Source organism: Nomascus leucogenys, chromosome 15, assembly GCF_006542625.1.
Source record: "Nomascus leucogenys isolate Asia chromosome 15, Asia_NLE_v1, whole genome shotgun sequence".
Lineage (NCBI taxonomy): Eukaryota > Metazoa > Chordata > Mammalia > Primates > Hylobatidae > Nomascus > Nomascus leucogenys.
This window is the reverse complement of record NC_044395.1, coordinates 16,294,560-16,316,973: the sequence shown is the minus strand read 5'-3', so window position 1 is coordinate 16,316,973 and position 22,414 is coordinate 16,294,560. Positions and strand designations below refer to the sequence as shown.

Below are 22,414 nucleotides of genomic sequence, written 5' to 3'. Positions count from 1 at the left end.
CTGTTTGTGAACTGACTGCAGAACATAGATAATGAAACATTCCTATCCATCCTGAGCAGTATCAGAGGAAGTAATTCCTTCACATGGAAAGTATCAAACCATGATGATTCCTTGAGTTAGCAAAACTGTAAGAGAAATTCAATCCCAGTGTATTTTTGCAATATATTCAATATGAATTGAACAACTAGGTGAGCCTTTTAATAGTCTGTGTCTGAGATGAAAACTTTTTAAAGCAGCAGTTATTTTTGGACTCATTGAAATGAAATACTCTGACATTCTGATGTCACACTAATTTTATGCTTTTCATCCTTATTTTCCATCCAAAGTTGTATAATTGTAAAACTTTCCTAAGTGACCTTTCTCTCTCCACAGGAGGACTGTGAAGCAGAAAATGTGTGGGAGATGGGAGGCTTAGGAATCTTGACTTCTGTTCCTATAACACCCAGGGTGGTTTGCTTTCTCTGTGCCAGTAGTGGGCATGTAGAGGTAAGGCATCCTGCTTCTTTGTACCCCAGGAAGTACATAGATTATTTTTCTGTGGATGAAATTACTATAGTCTGTTTTGTTGGTATTTAGCAGGTACTATTCTCTGTTTGAACCAGCTAAAGAAATGTTTTGAAGTATTTTAGAGATTTTAGGGAAGGAATCTGCTATTAGAGTAGCAAAGTTATTGAGAGTGAAAAGATCAATAATCCCATCTCTCTTAAATTCAGTCTTTCTTAGAGTTCTGATCTTTCTGTTAGATGTCTAAATAAGAGAAAAAATTATACAGTGGTCTATTAAAACGGATGCTCTTGATGGTTGTTTTATATTGTATATCAAAGCCTCTTTGTCTATAAAGAGCTCTCACCAATTAATAAGAAAAAGGAATGACATCCAGAAAAAAAATAGGCAAAAGACAGAAATAGATAATTCACAAAATTAGAAATAAATACATAGTGGGTGGCAGGGGGAGGTGAAGGGAGGATGTCTGTTTTTTAGCCCTCTAGTGACCAAAAACTGGAAATTAAAGCATGATAAAAAAGAATCCTGAATAAATGGGGACTTTCTGTTGGTGGAAAGAAATATAGATTAGTTACAATCTTTCTTTCTGAGGGAATTATTTGGAAATATATATTTATCTTTAAAATAGGTATATCCTCTAACATAGCAATTGCACTTCAAGCACTTATGGATATAATTAGATAAATTGGCAAATCTGTAGATATAAAGAAGTGTTCATTTCAACATTGTTCATGATAATAAAAAACTGGAAACAACCCAAAAGTCCATCTATAGGGAGCATGGGTTAAAATAAGCATAGGGCATATAGCTGGGCACGGTGGCTCACACCTGTAATCCCAGCACTTTGGGAGGCCAAGGCAGGCGGATCATGAGGTCAGGAGATCCAGACCATCCTGGCTAACACGGTGAAACCCCGTCTCTACTAAAAATACAAAAAAATTAGCCGGGCGTGGTGGCAGGCGCCTGTAGTCCCAGCTACTTGGGAGGCTGAGGCAGGAGAATGGCGTGAACCCAGGAGGTGGAGCTTGCAGTGAGCCGAGATCGTGCCACTGCACTCCTGCCTGGGCGACAGAGTGAGACTCCATCTCAAAAAAAAAAAAAAAGTATAGGGCATATATAATGGCAAATATGAAGTCCTAAAGATAATATATATTAATGTTATTAGGTTGGTGCAAAAGTAATTGCAGTAATAACATGGAAGGTTGTCCATGACATATCACTGAGTGAAAAGAGCAGGTTACAAGATAGTATATAAAGCACAATCCCATCTTAGTTTGGAAAAGTGTTTTTAAAATATATATCTAGAAAACAATCTGGAAGGATTCACACCAAAATATTAAAAGTGTGGTTGGATTATGGGTGACCTTTATTTGTTTCTCTGTTTTTTTTTTTTAATCTTTCTGAGTTTTTTTGCAGTATGTACCACCTTTACAATGAGAAAGGAAAAAGTAGCACAATTTTGAATAGGAAGCAGTAGTTTGTCATTTATAGGGGACATATGCTACATCCTTTACAGTTCTTAAATTCCTGGCAGATACCTCCTTGGCTTATTACTTACTACATAAGATATGTATTCAAAGGTGGCAAAGAAAATCCAGGTCGGGTGCAATGGCTCACGCCTGTAATCCCAGTACTTTGGAAGGCTGACGCAGGAGTTCAAGACCAGCCTGAGCAACATAGTGAGACCTCGTCTGTACTAAAAAAAAAAAAAAATACCAGGCATGGTAACATGTGCCTATAGTCCCAGCTACTCTAGTCGCAGCTACTTGAGAGGCTGAGGTGAGACGATCACTTGAGCCCAGGAGATCAAGCCTACAGTGAGCCATTATCATGCCACTGCACTTCAGCCTGGGCAACTAAGCAAGACCCTGTCTCAAAAAAATAAAAAAAAAAATTTAAAAATAAGAAAATCCAAGCTAGGTTGAAATCTGAATGTTGAGCAGTCAATGAGACACAAACTAGCTAAGAAACTCAACCCTGCCCACTTGCCATTTGAAGTTATTACTAGCAAAATTACAAATTATTGCCTGGTATTCATTTACTAAGCAAATATTCTCTTAGTCCCTATTACGAACAACTTACTGTTCTAAGTGCAGAAGTTCAGATATCATTGAGACTGAGAATATTCAGTCTACAAGTGCCAGGGGTCTACTGTATCTCTTTTCCCTCCTAATACAGTGCTTTGCACCCATATATATGCCACCCACAGGAATAACTTACTTTTATAGCACCAGTCCTTCGACTTCTGGGATTAAAAAGATTTTTTTTCAGGGTATAATTGTTCTGATTTAAATTCTTTATAGTTGTACATAGCAATCTCACAGGATTCCTAAAATATAAATTAGAGAATAGCATGCTGCCTGCACTGCACTCCTAAAGCATGATCAGTGCTTGATGAACTCTCTTCCAGGCGAATTTTTTAAACTTTTTATGTTGACATGATTTCAGACTTACAAAAAAAACTATGAGTCATACAAAGAATTCTAGGTACCCCTCACCCAGATTCCCTAAAGGTTAATATGTTTCTCTGTGTGTATATATTTTACAAAATAACAAGTAAAATACATATACACATTTTACCTGTAGATACACATGTATCTAAAAATTTGAGAACAAGTTGCAGACATATACCATTTTACCTCTAAATATTTTAGTGTGTATTTTTAAAAATCAAGGACATTCTCGTATTTAACCGTGGTATAATTACCAAATCAGGAAATTAACACACTGGTACATTACTATTATCTGATCTATAGGCCTTATTTAGGTTTGACCAGTTGTCCCAATAATTCCTTTATGGCAAAAGAAAATTCTGGATTATCCTAATTAGTGTTTTTGAAAATCCTATATCAATATGAAAATAACTTATTTCTAAAATTAGAAATGGAGGCTGGGCGTGGTGGCCCACGCCTGTAATTCCAGCACTTTGGGAGGCTGAGGCGGGTGGATCACAAGGTCAGGAGATGGAGGCCATCCTCGCTAACAGCTAACACGGTGAAACCCTGTCTGTACTAAAAATACAAAAAATTAGCCAGGTGTGGTGGCACGCGCCTGTAATCCCAGCTACTCAGGAGACTGAGGCTGGAGAATCGCTTGAACCCAGGAGGCAGAGGTTGCAGTGAGTCGAGATCGCACCACTGCACCCCAGCCTGGGCGACAGAGCAAGACTCCGTCTCAAAAAAAATAAATAAATAAAAATTTAAAAAATTTAAAAAATAAAATTAGAAATGGAAAGGACAAACCAGAGCTTACAACTGTTTCGTATATTACAGAAAACGTTTAAACCCTCCCTATTTCCCCTACCCCACTCCTTTATATTCCCATAGCCCTTTGTTTATACCACTCTTAGGGCACTTAGTATGTTCTGTTAAATCTTGGATTATGTTTATTTTGTTACTTTCTAATTCCACTGTTATTACCACTTTAGTACTCTGAATCTCCTGCAGTGTCCAATACTGTACTTTTTTACATAGTCATTGCTTAATGAATATGTATTGAATTAAATATATGCCAGTGGACTACTAAAACTCAAATTATATAAGAAGGGTATGGTTGATTATGTTTTTCTACATATTATTTGACATACTTCTATCTTCCCATGTTCTTACTATAGTTTGTGTATTGCCAAGTCTGTTGTGAGCCCTTCCACAAGTTTTGTTTAGAGGAGAACGAGCGCCCTCTGGAGGACCAGCTGGAAAATTGGTGTTGTCGTCGCTGCAAATTCTGTCACGTTTGTGGAAGGCAACATCAGGCTACAAAGGTAAAAAAGCTGGTAATAGAACTACAGCTGGACCTCTGTATCAGTGGGTTCTGTATCCCTGGACTCAACCAACCTTGGATTGAATGTATCTGGGAAAAAATGAGTAGTTGCCTCTGTACTCTATGTGAACAGACTTTTTCTTGTCATTATTTCCTAAACAATACAGTATAATAACTATTTACATTGTATTAGGTATGATAAGTAATCTAGAGATAATTTAAAGTATATGGTGGGCAGATCACTTGAAGCCAGGAGTTCAAGACCAGCCTGAGCCAACATGGTGAAACCCTATCTCTACTAAAAATATAAAAAATTAGCCAGGTGTGGTGGTGGGCACCTGTAGTCCCAGCTACTTGGGAGGCTGAGGCAGGAGAATCACTTGAACTTTGGAGGCAGAGGTTGCAGTGAGTCACTCCAGCCTGGGTGACAGAGTGAGACTCCATCTCAAAAAAAAAAAAAAGTATATGGGAGGATGTGCATTTTGTTATATGCAAATGCTGCACCATTTTGTCTAGGGACTTGGGTATCCATAGACTTTGGTATCCTCTGGGGGTCCTAGAACCAATCCCCCATGGAAACCAAGGATGACTGTGCTTAGAGTATTGCTTTCTTTTTCGATTTGTATTTCTGTCTTCCAGTTAAGATTTTGTATCTATATTATTTCTCTTTTTACTTAGTTTGTCTTTAGTATTTAATTGGGTGTAATCAGTTGCCTATTTTGTGTTTTAATTTTGGGACTATAGCAGAAAACATGATATTGAATAAAATTCCAAAAATAAGTCAAATCTACCTAATATGAATACTCATCACCGAGTGCCTTTGGCAGGAAATAAATCTCAATGCTTTAATTGGGAGTAAACAATGTATGAGGAAATTTAAACTTATAATTGTGTGCTATACTTACTTGCCAGTAAATGTGAAATGGGGTGCTAAGTAATAGGTGTTGGGTGAAGGTAATATGATGCTTATCTTTTTGCCATTATATTTTCTTACAGCAGCTGCTGGAGTGTAATAAGTGCCGAAACAGCTATCACCCTGAGTGCCTGGGACCAAACTACCCCACCAAACCCACAAAGAAGAAGAAAGTCTGGGTGAGTTATACACATGATGCTCTTTTATAGAGAACCATCACGTGACTATTTGGCTTATGTAACTTGTATTACAAATATCTATGCTTGAGGACGTCAGTATGACAATCTTTTTGCCTCATTACTAGGAAATCATCTCAGTAGAGAAATTAAATCTGTAAGTGGATGCATTTGAGATCTTTTTAGTTAAAGAAACATATTAAAAACAAGAAATTCCTATTGAATTTCTTTTCTTCTTTTCTAGATCTGTACCAAGTGTGTTCGCTGTAAGAGCTGTGGATCCACAACTCCAGGCAAAGGGTGGGATGCACAGTGGTCTCACGATTTCTCACTGTGTCATGATTGCGCCAAGCTCTTTGCTAAAGGTACCCAAAAAAGCCAGTTTTGCCAGCTTTCGGAGGTTGTACTTGGTGTTCTGGAGGTGAACTAGACTCTAGCGAAATGAAATAAAAAGTCTCACACATTATGTCAAGGATACCATTTAGACACATTTCCTAAGTTCCTGTTTAGAACTTAGCAACTAGAAATGTCTTGTTAGTTTATATGGGAAGTGTTAAGGGGACTTTTCATTATAACTAACCACAAAGAAATCCTGTAAGCTAGTATTTCCCAAAGTGTGGTATATATATTATACATTTGATTATTTCAGACATTATTTTAGTTGCTACCCAAACATTTTCTTTTAATGGTTATATTAGAAAAAAATATTAATATAACTAATACATTAAACCTGTTATATTACTGACTTAGGATAATCATATAAAGTTCACTGTTTTAAATAAGATAAGCAGATCAGTTTGAAGAAGTTCATTAAGTAGAAAATAATAGAGGAGATCTCTGTATATAAAGAAAACTTATGAAGGTTATACAGAGTACTGAATCTTAGGAAGTGCTCCTCTAAGCTCTAATGTAAATGCCCTAGAAATAAGGAAAAAGCTTACATGTACTGTTTCTGACTTCCATATTGCCACTTCCTTTTAAATGTTTAAATATTTCTTACAAATGTGTGAGAAACTTCTCTCTTCCATTCTTTTCTATTGTTTTATCTTTAAAATCTACCTCATGACCTTTATAAGTGAAAACTAGTAAACTAAAGAAAACTAGTAGCATATGAAGCTTTTCTGTGAGTATTCCTGGGGCTCAGAATAATCTTGAGACTGCAGATGTGTGAACATTCCACAGTAGATCCATGCTGGTGTTCATGATCCCAGAAGAATGTAGATTTAGATTGGATTGGTATATACAAGTCAAGGACTGTAAAAACACAGGTATGTGAGCCAAAGCACTGCTGTAAACTTTGCTTTGCTTTCAGGAAATTTCTGCCCTCTCTGTGACAAATGTTATGATGATGATGACTATGAGAGTAAGATGATGCAATGTGGAAAGTGTGATCGCTGGGTCCATTCCAAATGTGAGAATCTTTCAGGTACAGAAGGTTGGAGTCTTTTTATTTCAGTTTTCTTCTTTCTAGGTACTACTGCATTTATCAGCCAGTAGAGCACTTTAAACCTAAAATTATGGTTGTGTTGTTATTTGAAATCTCTAAATTTATTTTTTAGTCTCTAGAATAAGCAGCATTGTATTACATTTGTGCTCACTTATCTTGAATATATGCCTTTAAAGTATTTATTTGCTGTCCTTTGTGAGTTCCATAAGCTGATTCTCAATAACCAAATTCAGGATTGTGTTAATTAATAATGCCACTTTTTGAGATCAATATGTGTGATATCCATGAGGATATTAGAATCTTAATGTGGTTCCCAACATATGGCTTTATAGTAAGTTCAGTGGAATAGTTTCCTCTTCTTCCTCTCTCTCATTCTTCAGAGGACCTCATCATGGTAGGTTTTTGTTTTCTTAGATGAGATGTATGAGATTCTATCTAATCTGCCAGAAAGTGTGGCCTACACTTGTGTGAACTGTACTGAGCGGCACCCTGCAGAGTGGCGACTGGCCCTTGAAAAAGAGCTGCAGATTTCTCTGAAGCAAGTTCTGACAGCTTTGTTGAACTCTCGGACTACCAGCCATTTGCTACGCTACCGGCAGGTAGGCCAAGTCTCATTTTTTTTTCTGAGAGCTTGTTCTTAGGTAGTTTTTACCTAGTGTTTTTCTTTTGTTTTACTTCATTCTCCTCACTTAATTTTTAGTTACTTGTTTTGGCTATAACCATTAGGAAAATATTTAGAGCCAAGAATAGGACCTTCTTTAGAGTAAGAAATAGGAAGGAGCTGTATCTTCAAAGTTCTTGCTGTTACAATGAGAAATTTGGACTTTATACTCTGAAGGTGATAGGGAGCCAGTGAAGCACTTCACCCAAGACAGTAACCTGATCAGAGTTGCTTCTTAGAAAAAATATTATTCTGAATGAGTGGAGAGGAAGGACTGGAGACACCTGAGCCTAGGAGGCAGGATTCGTAGTTAGGGGACAGTTACAATAATCAATTGGAAAAACACTTTCTGTCTATGTAAGTTGTGAACTTGACACATTTATAAAGTAGTCATTAGAAGAATCGCACGGGGCCGGGCACGGTGGCTCACACCTGTAATCCCAGCACTTCGGGAGGCCAAGGCGGGTGGACCACGAGGTCAGGAGATCGAGACCATCCTGGCTAACACAGTGAAACCCCGTCTGTACTAAAAATACAAAAAATTAGCTGGGCATGGTAGCAGGCACCTGTAGTCCCAGCTACTCGGGAGGCTGAGGCAGGAGAATGGCGTGAACCTGGGCGGCGGAGCTTGCAGTGAGCCGAGATCGCGCCACTGCACTCAAGCCTGGGCGACAGAGCGAGACTCCATCTCAAAAAAAAAAAGAAGAACCACATGGATCACTTTACCTCAGAGCTAAGCTGCTGTTTTATCTTTTAATAGAGCTCCATTTTTTGCATAGGAAAATTAGCTGCTTTCTATGTTATCCTCAAAAAGAACTGAACACAGTTTCAGCTTCTTCATACTAGGTTTGGAATTATCAAGAAAATCTCCTAAGTTAGCCTAGCTAAGCTATTACATAACAGTCTCATTTTTAACTTTCCTTTTCTATTTGAGAAATCTGATTATTTTCATGTTCTTTGGGTTTTACAATATGAATCATTCAGTACCATCTTTATTAATTTTAATAGAATTTGCATGGACACCTTGGTTTTAGTGTTAGATAAAAGCAACATATCTTTCCTGGCAATAGGCTGCCAAGCCTCCAGACTTAAATCCCGAGACAGAGGAGAGTATACCTTCCCGCAGCTCCCCCGAAGGACCTGATCCACCAGTTCTTACTGAGGTCAGCAAACAGGATGATCAGCAGCCTTTAGATCTAGAAGGAGTCAAGAGGAAGATGGACCAAGGGAATTACACATCTGTGGTATGTTTCTACAGCAAGCCATCAGAATTTCTAGTGCCAATAAATCTTCTTTGGATCTTTGGGGCATGAGACTGAGTATAAGTAAATTAAAAAATGATTTGTATTATATTTAGAAATGTCACGTGGCTTTAGATACCTAAAAATGTATGAGTTATTTTAGCTTTGTGTTTCAGAAGAAGGGTTATGATAGGGAAGGTAATGTCTTAAAATAGTTCTTTTATTTGGCTTTCATCTCAGTTTTCTGAAAATTATTTTTATATTAAGAGGAAGCACTAAGAAACTGTTGATGTGGAAAATGCTAATGTGAAATTAATTGGTTCTCCCTCCCCTTTTGAGGTCAGATATGAATAATGTGCCTTTCTTTATAAGGTCTTCATTTGTAGATAGATGCCTGTTAATTTTATGATTTTAATAATGTATAGGAAATGGTTATTATCTCATGATCTATATTTGCTATTCTGTTGTTTATTTTTATTTATTTATTTATTTATTTATTTATTTATTTATTTGAGATGGAGTCTCGCTCTGTTACCCAGGCTGGTGTGCAGTGACAGGATCTCGGCTCACTGCAACCTCTGCCTCCTGTGTTCAAGTGATTCTCCTGCCTCAGCCTCCCGAGCAGCTGGGATTACATAGGCATGTGCCACCATGCCTGGCTAATTTTGTATTTTTGGTAGAGATGGGGTTTCACCATGTTGGCTAGGCTGGTCTTGAACTCCTGACCTTAAGTGATCCACCCATATCAGCCTCCCAAAGTGCTGGGATTACAGGCATGAGCCACTGTTTATTTAATTTAATCCAAATTAAAAACTGTGGACCTGCTTGGATAATTTATCATGATACAGCCAATTTGTTTGCATTCTTACCTCATTAGCTTGGCATCTCTTAATTGCCACAGGTTAATTGTGAATTGAATCTCAAAGGTCTCAGCCAAAGAGTATTATACCACATTAAAACAGAGTGTGAGTTTTCTGTTGGATCTCTGTGCTGGATGATTAGGGAGGGAAGAGGAAATGGTTTTAAGAGCACACTGTTTTAAGAATAATTAACATTTTGTTTTTGTATACAGTTGGAGTTCAGTGATGATATTGTGAAGATCATTCAAGCAGCCATTAATTCAGATGGAGGACAGCCAGAAATTAAAAAAGCCAACAGCATGGTCAAGTCCTTCTTCATTCGGGTGAATGATATTACTAATTCATGTTTTTAATGCTTACCTATAAGTAATTACCCTGTGAATACAATGAACTTGTTCTCTTCTATTTTTTGCTTTGTCGTGTGTATAAAACATCTTTGGTTTAATTTGATCCTCTGATTCTTTGAGAGGAATTTGGTGAGGTTGCCAGAGTGGATGGATCTTTCCCTTGGTGGCCTGAAATTATCCTCGTATTAACAGAGAAGCTGGTTTGAAGTTTTTTCATGTGGCATCTAAATGAATGTTTACATATTTACATTTTGTTTGTGTTTTCTTTTAGCAAATGGAACGTGTTTTTCCATGGTTCAGTGTCAAAAAGTCCAGGTTTTGGGAGCCAAATAAAGTATCAAGCAAGTAAGTGAATTTAGCATAACTTTTTTTTCTCTTCATCGGCTAGAAATCTGAGAGTTCTCATATTTCTGGATTGCAGTTTTCCAAAAGGTTTTAATGCTAGAAATGAATTGGTTGAAATGCCTTTTCGGTGCTGTTTTGAGGACTACACTTAATGTTTGTTATAGGCAATTGCCTTTTTGTTCCTTACTCTTATATTTGTTTTATTGTAGGGAGCTTGGTCTAATTGTGACAAATGTACAATACATGTGTGATATAGCCATGTAGCTGGCCTTGTTATAAATGGGTTCTGTTTGGCTGATAGTTCAAATGGTGCTTTGTACTGCTCTTGATTTTCCATATGTAACCTTTAATTTTTATTCCAGTAAATTCTTTTGATTTTATTTATTTATTTATTTATTTTTTTTTTGAGACGGAGTCTCGTTCTGTCGCCAGGCTGGAGTGCAGTGGTGTGATCTCGGCTCACTACAACCTCTGCCTCCCTGGTTCAAGCGATTCTCCTCCCTCAGCCTCCCAAGTAGCTGGGACAACAGGCGGGCACCACCATGCCCAGCTAATTTTTGTATTTTAATAGAGACTGGGTTTCACCATTTTGGCCAGGATGGTCTTGATCTTTTGACCTGGTGATCCGCCTGCCTCACCCTCCCAAAGTGCTGGGATTACAGGCATGAGCCACCACGCCCGGCCTCTTTTGAGTTTTTGATAGGGTTATCATTTGTTTCAGCAAGTTTAACCAAGAGTCATATGTTGAGATATTTTTTAAAATATTGAGTTCTGTGTACTTCAGCAATTTTCAAACGCTGTGACTTGTTCTTATATTCTGTGAATGGCTCGTACATGGGGCAACAGGTGATATCAAGAATTTATTTTATACAGTTCTAGGTATACTGTAGGAGTTCAATAAATGCTTGTTGAATCAATTATTTTCAGCAGTGGGATGTTACCAAACGCAGTGCTTCCACCTTCACTTGACCATAATTATGCTCAGTGGCAGGAGCGAGAGGAAAACAGCCACACTGAGCAGCCTCCTTTAATGAAGAAAATCATTCCAGCTCCCAAACCCAAAGGACCTGGAGAACCAGACTCACCAACTCCTCTACATCCTCCTACACCACCAATTTTGAGTAAGCCACCAAAAGGAGAGTCGTCACCCATTTCCCTCTAGATGCAGATGATTGACTTTGTGAATCCAATTCACTAAAATTAGATATACTTGGATATCAGAAAGGAATTTTCAGGTCATCCTTAAATGTAATACCATCATTAATTTTGCTTCACTTGAGGTGTTAATGAGGACTTGATATAAATACTCTTGAGTATTGTAACATAGATGATGAGATAGCGTAACTGAACACTTTTTGAAAAGTGGTTATTTTATAGGCTGTAGGCTATGTAAGCTGAATTATTTCTTTTTTCCTTGAAATCAGACATAGTATTGCCAATTTTAACTGGATCTCAAGGTATTGATGGGAGTCTTTTGGCTTTCAAGGTACTGATAGGAGTCGAGAAGACAGTCCAGAGCTGAACCCACCCCCAGGCATAGAAGACAATAGACAGTGTGCATTATGTTTGACTTATGGTGATGACAGTGCTAATGTAAGTACTTTGCAACACAGGGCCCTAGTTAATACATACTCCAAAAGAACTGTTTGTCCTTGTGTCCATACTTGATGACCGGGTGCCATTTATTTAATGAACTTACTTATAACTTACTAATTTATAACTTTTATTTACCTATAACTTATAACTTATTAATTTGTAACTTTTATTTATTTGTCACTTAGTTCATGGCACTTGGAGTTTTTTAATGACTGATTTTGTTGATTAAAAGGTGACTGATTTGCGTTAAATTAAACCCTTGATGTCTAGTAATTTCTAATGGAAGTTCCTCAAGAATATTTTGTGAAAGTTAATAAAATCTAAGTTGCATATTAAAAAGCTTGTGTTTCATATAGGATAGCAGAATGGTTAAGAGCCCGAGTTCTGCCGCCTGCCTGAATACATTTCTGTGCTTAACTGCCTACTTACTGACTTTGGCAAGTAGTTTAACCTCTCTGACCCTCAGTTTCATCTTTAAAATGAAGATAATAATGCTTACCTCGGAGTGGTTGTGAGGATTAAATGAAATTATGTAAAGCCTCTATTTAGTGCCTGGCACACACAGTAAGCTACAATTTTTTTTTTAAGTTTTTTGTTTTTTGTTTTTTGTTTTTTTTGAGATGGAGTTTCACTCTTGTTGACCAGGCTGGAGTGCAGTGGCGCAATCTCAGCTCACTACAACCTCCGCCTCCTAGGTTCAAGCAATTCTCCTGCCTCAGCCTCCCGAGTAGCTGGGATTACAGGCATGTGCCACCATGCCCGGCTAATTTTGTATTTTTAGTAGAGACGGGGTTTCTCCATGTTGGTCAGGCTGGTCTCGAACTCCCGACCTCAGGTGATCCACCCATTTCATATCCCAAAGTGGTGGGATTACAGGCATGAGCCAACGTGCCTGGCCAAAGCTTTTAAATACAGTCTGAGAGAACTGGCTTTGAAATATAGTTTATAGACGTCACTGCACATTTTTATAAACTTACCACCTATTGCTCTTTTTGTTTGTTTCCTTTTGAGACCAGGCCTCGCTCTGTCACCCAGGCTAGAGTATAGTGGCATGATTTTGGTTAACTGCAATCTCAGCTTCCGGGGCTCAGGTGATCCTCCTACCTCAGCCTCCTGAGTAGCTGAGACCACAGATGCGCACCACCATGCCTGGCTAATTTTTTTGTTTGTTTTTGTTGAGACAAAGTCTCCCTATGTTGCCCAGGCTGGTCTCAAACTCTTGGGCTCAAGCGATCCTACCGCTTCAGCCTCCCAAAGTGCTGGGATTACAGACGTGAACCACTATACCCAGCTCATTTTTTTATTCTCTAGATTTGTAAAATAGTTTCAGTCTATGGAAAAAGTAATCTTGAAAAGAAGGAAGTGGAAACAGAGCAACATTGCAAAAAGAATTCTGATTTCTGTGTGCCTCCCTACATTAAAGAATTATAGTTGCTTTCTTGAGGTTATCTTCACTGAGGAAAAGCTAATGCCGAGGAAAACCTCCTTTGACATTATATTCTTTAGGAAAAAAGAAATCTCTTTATTTTATAGGATGCTGGTCGTTTGCTATACATTGGCCAAAATGAGTGGACACATGTAAATTGTGCTTTGTGGTCAGCGGAAGTGTTTGAAGATGATGACGGATCACTAAAGAATGTGCATATGGCTGTGATCAGGGGCAAGCAGCTGGTAAGACCTTATGGGTAAATTTTATGAAAGAGATTCCCTCTCAGTTTCCAGATATTCTTCCTGTGGGTGAATATGGCCTCACTGATATTTTTCACAGTGCCATCAGGGTAGTTAGCCAACAAGTATTGATATACATAATTCAACAGACTACCAATAGATAAAATGAATTATAGGAACTGTAGAATGGGATGAGTCTATAGAGGAGATGGTAAACGTCTTAAAACATATGAAAGTCTGAATAGGACTCTGTTCTTTTTGGATTTTTAGAGATGTGAATTCTGCCAAAAGCCAGGAGCCACCGTGGGTTGCTGTCTCACATCCTGCACCAGCAACTATCACTTCATGTGTTCCCGAGCCAAGAACTGTGTCTTTCTGGATGACAAAAAAGTATATTGCCAACGACATCGGGATTTGATCAAAGGCGAAGTGAGAGAGCTTTAGTTGCTTTAAAAAAAAAAAAACAGACTATTTTTTAGAGCAGTTTTAGGTCCACAGCAAAATTGACTGGAAGGTACAGAGATTTCCCATATGCCCCCTGCACCCACATATGCACAGCCTCCCCCATGATCAGCATCCCCCACCAGAGTGGTGCATTTGTTACAATGGATAAACCTACACTGGACACGTGGTTATCACCCTGAGTCCTGTAGTTTACATTAGCATTCAGTCTTGGTGTTGTACATTCTGTGGGTTTGGACAAATGTATAATGACATATATCCACCATTATAGCATCATATGGAGTATTTTTGCTGCCTTAAACATCCTCTGTGCTCTGCCTATTCATCCCTGCCTCTCCCCAACCCTGGGCAACCACTGATGTTTTTACTATCTCCATAGTCTTGCCATTTGCAGAGTTTCACATAGTTGGAATCATATAGTACATAGCCTTTTCAGACTGGCTTCTTCTGCTTAGCATTTAAGTTTCCTTCAAGTCTTTTCATGGCTTATTTAGTTGCTTTTTGAATTATTTCAAAATTCAAAAGAAAAAGACAAAAATATAGCAAGATGATAAACTGTTTTGCTTTTCTACTAGGTGTTCCTAGAGGCACCACCTCTTTTGGGAAATACAGAAGTGTCCTGCTAAGTGAAACAGAAAGATGCTTTTGAGATATGCTGTGTGCCTTCCACTCTGAGACAGTCAGGATCATGAGTATAATGTGCAAAGGGACAGCCTATTAACAGCTACCATGGGTTTTATTTAAGGTGGTTCCTGAGAATGGATTTGAAGTTTTCAGAAGAGTGTTTGTGGACTTTGAAGGAATCAGCTTGAGAAGGAAGTTTCTCAATGGCTTGGAACCAGAAAATATCCACATGATGATTGGTATGACCTAGCCTTGGTTATTGGGGAAGGCTGTATATATCATTGGGGAAATTTCTGGTCCTCAGTTATAAAATGACCCTCAGCCAGGTGTGGTGTCTCACGCCTGTAATCCCAGCACTTTGGGAGGCTGAGGCAGGCAGATCACTGGAAGTCAGGAGTTGGAGACCAGCCTGGCCAATGTGGTGAAACCCTGTCTCTACTAAAAAAAATTAGCTGGGAGTGGTGGTGCATCCCTATAATCCCAGCTACTTGGGAGGCTGAGGCACAGGAATCACTTGAACCCTGGAGGCAGAGGCTGCAGTGAGCTGAGATTGCGCCACTGCATTCCAGCCTGGGCGACAGAGTGAGACTCTCAAAAAAATAAAATGATGCTCATTATCTTCTCTAATCGGTTCTTCTTTCCTTGGTCAGGGTCTATGACAATTGACTGCTTAGGAATTCTAAATGATCTCTCTGACTGTGAAGATAAGCTCTTTCCTATCGGATATCAGTAAGTAGCACTATAAAGAGAAGACAGCAGCCCCACAACCTGAACACACTGAAGCCATGTGCAGGTCATTAAATGTGGAGGCATACTTGTTAGCTACTTTAAACTGCTACTAAAAATTGATCACTTATTTTGCTAGTTCTCAGATTCATCTGCTTGTAGATTGGGACTATGTTAGCTGAATCCAGTTATAGAAGGAAAGTATTATTGACATAATTTCAGAATTACTTAAAAATAAAACCTAAGTAGAAAACACAAGGTCAGTCTCTTAAGGTTCCTCCAAATTCCATTCGTCTCCATGCAGAAGTGCAGATTGTTTTCATGGACAAAACAGCTCATGCCCTGTTCCCAACTTTACATTTTATAAGTCCTTCTAAACTATAAATCCCCACAATAATGATCAAATTGTTCAATAAGAATTTATAATCTTACCTATATGAAGTTGTTAAAATGTCTAACAAGCTAACAATATAAGTTCAAAATTCCCCTTCTACCGCTCCCATGTTGGTGTCTCATTTTGCAATATATGCTCCAACTTACTCTGTATTCCTATTCCAATGACACAGTCTGTGCTCCACATTTAGCTGGCAGCTTTTCACACAAACCAGACTCCACTAGCATTCAGCAGATTTGAAGCAGTTACATTTCACTTGTCTCATGGGGCTTTTCTCCCAAAGGAAACACCTCAGGTTTGCCCTTTGTTTTATTTTCAGGCCGTACTTTGTATACATTGTAAGGCAGTAGTTCTATCCTGAAGGCCAAAACTAATTTTCGTAATAGTTAATATTTTTCTTTCTCTTGCTTTTAGGATATTTTACTATATTTGGTGCCTGCTTATGGTACAAGAAAAAAAGATCTTAGGCTATTTTCTGAGAGGCTAAGAAAAACCAAGGACTTCAAAAAGCTTGGAACAACCTAACTAGGGGAATCTATACTAAGAACCCATGAAATAAAGCTAAATTCTGTAATTAAGAGGACCAGGGAACCTAGGATAAAGAGAGGTTTTGAAAAATGCTAGTTTCTGCTTCTATCCTCTCCCTTATGATGATTTTCCCAAATCTGTTTACCCAGGTGTTCCAGGGTATACTGGAGCACCACAGATGCTCGCAAGCGCTGTGTATATACATGCAAGATAGTGGAGTGCCGTCCTCCAGTTGTAGAGCCAGATATCAACAGCACTGTTGAACATGATGAAAACAGGACCATTGCCCATAGTCCAACATCTTTTACAGGTTAGTCTTGAATCAAGATGGGACTTGAGGCCGGGCACAGTGGCTCACGCCTGTAATCGCAGCACTTTGGGAGGCTGAGGCAGGCGAATCACTTGAGGCCAGGAGTTCGAGAACATCCTGGCCAACATGGTGAAACCCCATCTCTACTAAAAATACAAAAAAATTAGCCAGGCATGGTGGCAGGCACCTGTAATCCCAGTAATCCCAGCCACTCGGGAGGCAGAGGCACAAGAATCACTTGAACCAGGGAGGCAGAGGTTGCAATCAGCCAAGATCATGCCACTGCAATCCAGCCTGGGTGACAGACTGAGACTGTGTCTCAAAAAAAAAAAAAAAAAAAGATGGGATAGAACTTGGAACTTGAATTCAATTTAGGGAGTACTATGATTGAAAGCTGGGGGAAAAGTCATTTACTTGGGAAGTCTCATTTGCTTCTAGTTTTGCATTTACCTGATAGCTGACTTTTTATTGGTTAATTTGTTTGATATTTTAATTGGGCTTTTTTAGTTAAGAATTTTTATTTCCTGCCACAGAAAGTTCATCAAAAGAGAGTCAAAACACAGCTGAAATTATAAGTCCTCCATCACCAGATCGACCTCCTCATTCACAAACCTCTGGCTCCTGTTATTATCATGTCATCTCAAAGGTCCCCAGGATTCGAACACCCAGTTATTCTCCAACACAGAGATCCCCTGGCTGTCGACCGTTGCCTTCAGCAGGTAAAAGACTTTATTGACCTACTTGACCTAAGAAGATCAGCCCAAAGACTAATTTGTAATTCTTTCAGGCAACTTTATCTTGGTGACTTTTACTGATTGAAAATGTAGATTCCGGGTGGGTGAGGTGGCTCAAACCTGTAATCCTAGCACTTCGGGAGGCCAGGGCAGGTGGACCACCTGAGGTCAGGAGTTCAAGACCAGCCTGGCCAACATGGTGAAACCCTATCTCTACGAAAAATTCAAAAATTAGCCGGGTGTGGTGGCGCATGCCTGTAATCCCAGCTACCTGGGAGGCTAAGGCAGGAGAATCGCTGGAACCCAGTAGGCGGAGGTTGCAGTAAGCCAAGATCGCACCACTGCACTCCAGCCTGGGTGACAGAGTGAGACACTGTCTCAAAAAAATAAATAATAAATAAATAATTAGAAAATGTAGATTTCCAGTTACCTATAAATATATATATATATATAGTCAAATCATTGAAACCAGTGACTTCTACACATTTGTTCTATCTACAATAGCATTTATTACTTTTTCTCTCTTGTTTAGGAAGTCCTACCCCAACTACTCATGAAATAGTCACAGTAGGTGATCCTTTACTCTCCTCTGGACTTCGAAGCATTGGCTCCAGGCGTCACAGTACCTCTTCCTTATCACCCCAGCGGTCCAAACTCCGGATAATGTCTCCAATGAGAACTGGGAATACTTACTCTAGGAGTAATGTTTCCTCAGTCTCCACCATTGGGACCGCTACTGATCTTGAATCAAGTGCCAAAGCAGTTGATCATGTCTTAGGGCCACTGAATTCAAGTACTAGTTTAGGACAAAACACTTCCACCTCTTCAAATTTGCAAAGGACAGTGGTTACTGTAGGCAATAAAAACAGTCACTTGGATGGATCTTCATCTTCAGAAATGAAGCAGTCCAGTGCTTCAGACTTGGCGTCCAAGAGCTCCTCTTTAAAGGGGGAGAAGACCAAAGTGCTGAGTTCCAAGAGCTCAGAGGGATCTGCACATAATGTGGCTTACCCTGGAATTCCTAAACTGGCCCCACAGATTCATAACACAACATCTAGAGAACTGAATGTTAGTAAAATCGGCTCCTTTGCTGAACCCTCTTCAGTGTCGTTTTCTTCTAAAGAGGCCCTCTCCTTCCCACACCTCCATTTGAGAGGGCAAAGGAATGATCGAGACCAACACACAGATTCTACCCAATCAGCAAACCCCTCTCCAGATGAAGATACTGAAGTCAAAACCTTGAAGCTATCTGGAATGAGCAACAGATCATCCATTATCAATGAACATATGGGATCTAGTTCCAGAGATAGGAGACAGAAAGGGAAAAAATCTTGTAAAGAAACTTTCAAAGAAAAGCATTCCAGTAAATCTTTTTTGGAACCTGGTCAGGTGACAACTGGTGAGGAAGGAAACTTGAAGCCAGAGTTTATGGATGAGGTTTTGACTCCTGAGTATATGGGCCAGCGACCATGTAACAGTGTTTCTTCTGATAAGACTGGTGATAAAGGCCTTTCTATGCCAGGAGTCCCCAAAGCTCCACCCATGCAAGTAGAAGGATCTGCCAAAGAATTACAGGCACCACGGAAACGCACAGTCAAAGTGACACTGACACCTCTAAAAATGGAAAATGAGAGTCAATCCAAAAATGCCCTGAAAGAAAGTAGTCCTGCTTCCCCTTTGCAAATAGAGTCAACATCTCCCACAGAACCAATTTCAGCCTCTGAAAATCCAGGAGATGGTCCAGTGGCCCAACCAAGCCCCAATAATACCTCATGCCAGGATTCTCAAAGTAACAACTATCAGAATCTTCCAGTACAGGACAGAAACCTAATGCTTCCAGATGGCCCCAAACCTCAGGAGGATGGCTCTTTTAAAAGGAGGTATCCCCGTCGCAGTGCCCGTGCACGTTCTAACATGTTCTTTGGGCTTACCCCACTCTATGGGGTAAGATCCTATGGTGAAGAAGACATTCCATTCTACAGCAGCTCAACTGGGAAGAAGCGAGGCAAGAGATCAGCTGAAGGACAGGTGGATGGGGCTGATGACTTAAGCACTTCAGATGAAGACGACTTATACTATTACAACTTCACTAGAACAGTGATTTCTTCAGGTGGAGAGGAGCGACTGGCATCCCATAATTTATTTCGGGAGGAGGAACAGTGTGATCTTCCAAAAATCTCACAGTTGGATGGTGTTGATGATGGGACAGAGAGTGATACTAGTGTCACAGCCACAACAAGGAAAAGCAGCCAGATTCCAAAAAGAAATGGTAAAGAAAATGGAACAGAGAACTTAAAGATTGATCGACCTGAAGATGCTGGGGAGAAAGAACATGTCATTAAGAGTTCTGTTGGCCACAAAAATGAGCCAAAGATGGATAACTGCCATTCTGTAAGCAGAGTTAAAACACAGGGACAGGATTCCTTGGAAGCTCAGCTCAGCTCATTGGAGTCAAGCCGCAGAGTCCACACAAGTACCCCCTCCGACAAAAATTTACTGGACACCTATAATACTGAGCTCCTGAAATCAGATTCAGACAATAACAACAGTGATGACTGTGGGAATATCCTGCCTTCAGACATTATGGACTTTGTACTAAAGAATACTCCATCCATGCAGGCTTTGGGTGAGAGCCCAGAGTCATCTTCATCAGAACTCCTGAATCTTGGTGAAGGTTTGGGTCTTGACAGTAATCGTGAAAAAGACATGGGTCTTTTTGAAGTATTTTCTCAACAGCTGCCTACAACAGAACCTGTGGATAGTAGTGTCTCTTCCTCTATCTCAGCAGAGGAACAGTTTGAGTTGCCTCTAGAGCTACCATCTGATCTGTCTGTCTTGACCACCCGGAGTCCCACTGTCCCCAGCCAGAATCCCAGTAGACTAGCTGTTATCTCAGACTCAGGGGAGAAGAGAGTAACCATCACAGAAAAATCTGTAGCCTCCTCTGAAGGTGACCCAGCACTGCTGAGCCCAGGAGTAGATCCAACTCCTGAAGGCCACATGACTCCTGATCATTTTATCCAAGGGCACATGGATGCAGACCACATCTCTAGCCCTCCTTGTGGTTCAGTAGAGCAAGGTCATGGCAACAATCAGGATTTAACTAGAAACAGTAGCACCCCTGGCCTTCAGGTACCTGTTTCCCCAACTGTTCCTATCCAGAACCAGAAGTATGTGCCCAATTCTACTGATAGTCCTGGCCCGTCTCAGATTTCCAATGCAGCTGTCCAGACCACTCCACCCCACCTGAAGCCAGCCACTGAGAAACTCATAGTTGTTAACCAGAACATGCAGCCACTTTATGTTCTCCAAACTCTTCCAAATGGAGTGACCCAAAAAATCCAATTGACCTCTTCCGTTAGTTCTACACCCAGTGTGATGGAGACAAATACTTCAGTACTGGGGCCCATGGGAAGTGGTCTCACCCTCACCACAGGACTAAATCCAAGCTTGCCAACTTCTCAATCTTTGTTCCCTTCTGCTAGCAAAGGATTGCTACCCATGTCTCATCACCAGCACTTACATTCCTTCCCTGCAGCTACTCAAAGTAGTTTCCCACCCAACATCAGCAGTCCTCCTTCAGGCCTGCTTATTGGGGTTCAGCCTCCTCCAGATCCCCAACTTTTGGTTTCAGAATCCAGCCAGAGGACAGACCTCAGTACCACAGTAGCCACTCCATCCTCTGGACTCAAGAAAAGACCCATATCTCGTCTACAGACCCGAAAGAATAAAAAACTTGCTCCCTCTAGTACCCCTTCAAACATTGCCCCTTCCGATGTGGTTTCTAATATGACATTGATTAACTTCACACCCTCCCAGCTTCCTAATCATCCCAATCTGTTAGATTTGGGGTCACTTAATACTTCATCTCACCGAACTGTCCCCAACATCATAAAAAGATCTAAATCTAGCATCATGTATTTTGAACCGGCACCCCTGTTACCACAGAGTGTGGGAGGAACTGCTGCCACAGCGGCGGGCACATCAACAATAAGCCAGGATACTAGCCACCTCACATCAGGGTCTGTGTCTGGCTTGGCATCCAGTTCCTCTGTCTTGAATGTTGTATCCATGCAAACTACCACAACCCCTACAAGTAGTGCGTCAGTTCCAGGACATGTCACCTTAACCAACCCAAGGTTGCTTGGTAGCCCCGATATTGGCTCAATAAGCAATCTTTTAATCAAAGCTAGCCAGCAGAGCCTGGGGATTCAGGACCAGCCTGTGGCTTTACCGCCAAGTTCAGGAATGTTTCCACAACTGGGGACATCACAGACCCCCTCTACTGCTGCAATGACAGCGGCATCTAGCATCTGTGTGCTCCCCTCCATTCAGACTACGGGCATAACAGCCGCTTCACCTTCTGGGGAAGCAGATGAACACTATCAGCTTCAGCATGTGAACCAGCTCCTTGCCAGCAAAACTGGGATTCATTCTTCCCAGCGTGATCTTGATTCTGCTTCAGGGCCCCAGGTATCCAACTTTACCCAGACGGTAGACGCTCCTAATAGCGTGGGGCTGGAGCAGAACAAGGCTTTATCCTCAGCTGTGCAAGCCAGCTCCACCTCTCCTGGGGGTTCTCCATCCTCTCCATCTTCCGGACAGCGGTCAGCAAGCCCTTCAGTGCCAGGTCCCACTAAACCCAAACCAAAAACCAAACGGTTTCAGCTGCCTCTAGACAAAGGGAATGGCAAGAAGCACAAAGTTTCCCATTTGCGGACCAGTTCTTCTGAAGCACACATTCCAGACCAAGAAACAACGTCCCTGACCTCAGGCACAGGGTGAGAGATCCAAATACTAGCTAGGCTGGGTCTGTGGGATTCCATGCTGTAAATTAGGGGGTGTTGATGTGGTAGTCTTCTAGGTGAGACTCTTCTGTTCAAGTTGCGTTACTTGGGAGTTTTCCGGGTTTTGACTTTTTCTCTCTGAGTGGTGATTTATATAACAAAATGTAGTTCCATCCATGGACAGTTTGTCTCTTGGATAGAACCACATCTGATTACTTTTTGCTCTGATTTCAAACAGTGTTGCTGTTTGTTCCTGTTTCTTTTTTACTGAGGCTTATATTAGAATGATTATTCTTATCTTGAGGGCAAAGCTCCCTCTTGTAGATCCACAG

General features: G+C 40.4%; 1 protein-coding gene across 3 annotated transcripts in view; it reads left to right on the top strand.

Moving 5' to 3' along the window:
* The window catches only part of KMT2A (lysine methyltransferase 2A), a 90,401-nt gene that overhangs the window by 48,190 nt on the left and 19,797 nt on the right, over nucleotides 1–22,414 (top strand). For 2 of the 3 annotated variants that reach the window (XM_030828994.1, XM_030828992.1), the window contains 18 exons: nucleotides 373–486; nucleotides 4,118–4,264; nucleotides 5,260–5,355; nucleotides 5,597–5,717; nucleotides 6,665–6,778; nucleotides 7,214–7,398; nucleotides 8,531–8,704; nucleotides 9,774–9,884; nucleotides 10,180–10,253; nucleotides 11,181–11,374; nucleotides 11,740–11,846; nucleotides 13,383–13,520; nucleotides 13,788–13,946; nucleotides 14,725–14,842; nucleotides 15,254–15,332; nucleotides 16,401–16,561; nucleotides 17,095–17,280; nucleotides 17,828–22,076. In XM_030828994.1, the coding sequence (XP_030684854.1) occupies nucleotides 373–486; nucleotides 4,118–4,264; nucleotides 5,260–5,355; nucleotides 5,597–5,717; nucleotides 6,665–6,778; nucleotides 7,214–7,398; nucleotides 8,531–8,704; nucleotides 9,774–9,884; nucleotides 10,180–10,253; nucleotides 11,181–11,374; nucleotides 11,740–11,846; nucleotides 13,383–13,520; nucleotides 13,788–13,946; nucleotides 14,725–14,842; nucleotides 15,254–15,332; nucleotides 16,401–16,561; nucleotides 17,095–17,280; nucleotides 17,828–22,076 (6,527 nt within the window). Of the gene's footprint in view, nucleotides 1–372; nucleotides 487–4,117; nucleotides 4,265–5,259; nucleotides 5,356–5,596; nucleotides 5,718–6,664; nucleotides 6,788–7,213; nucleotides 7,399–8,530; nucleotides 8,705–9,773; nucleotides 9,885–10,179; nucleotides 10,254–11,180; nucleotides 11,375–11,739; nucleotides 11,847–13,382; nucleotides 13,521–13,787; nucleotides 13,947–14,724; nucleotides 14,843–15,253; nucleotides 15,333–16,400; nucleotides 16,562–17,094; nucleotides 17,281–17,827; nucleotides 22,077–22,414 lie in introns of all 3 variants that reach the window. The other variant, XM_030828993.1, reaches the window with a different exon arrangement.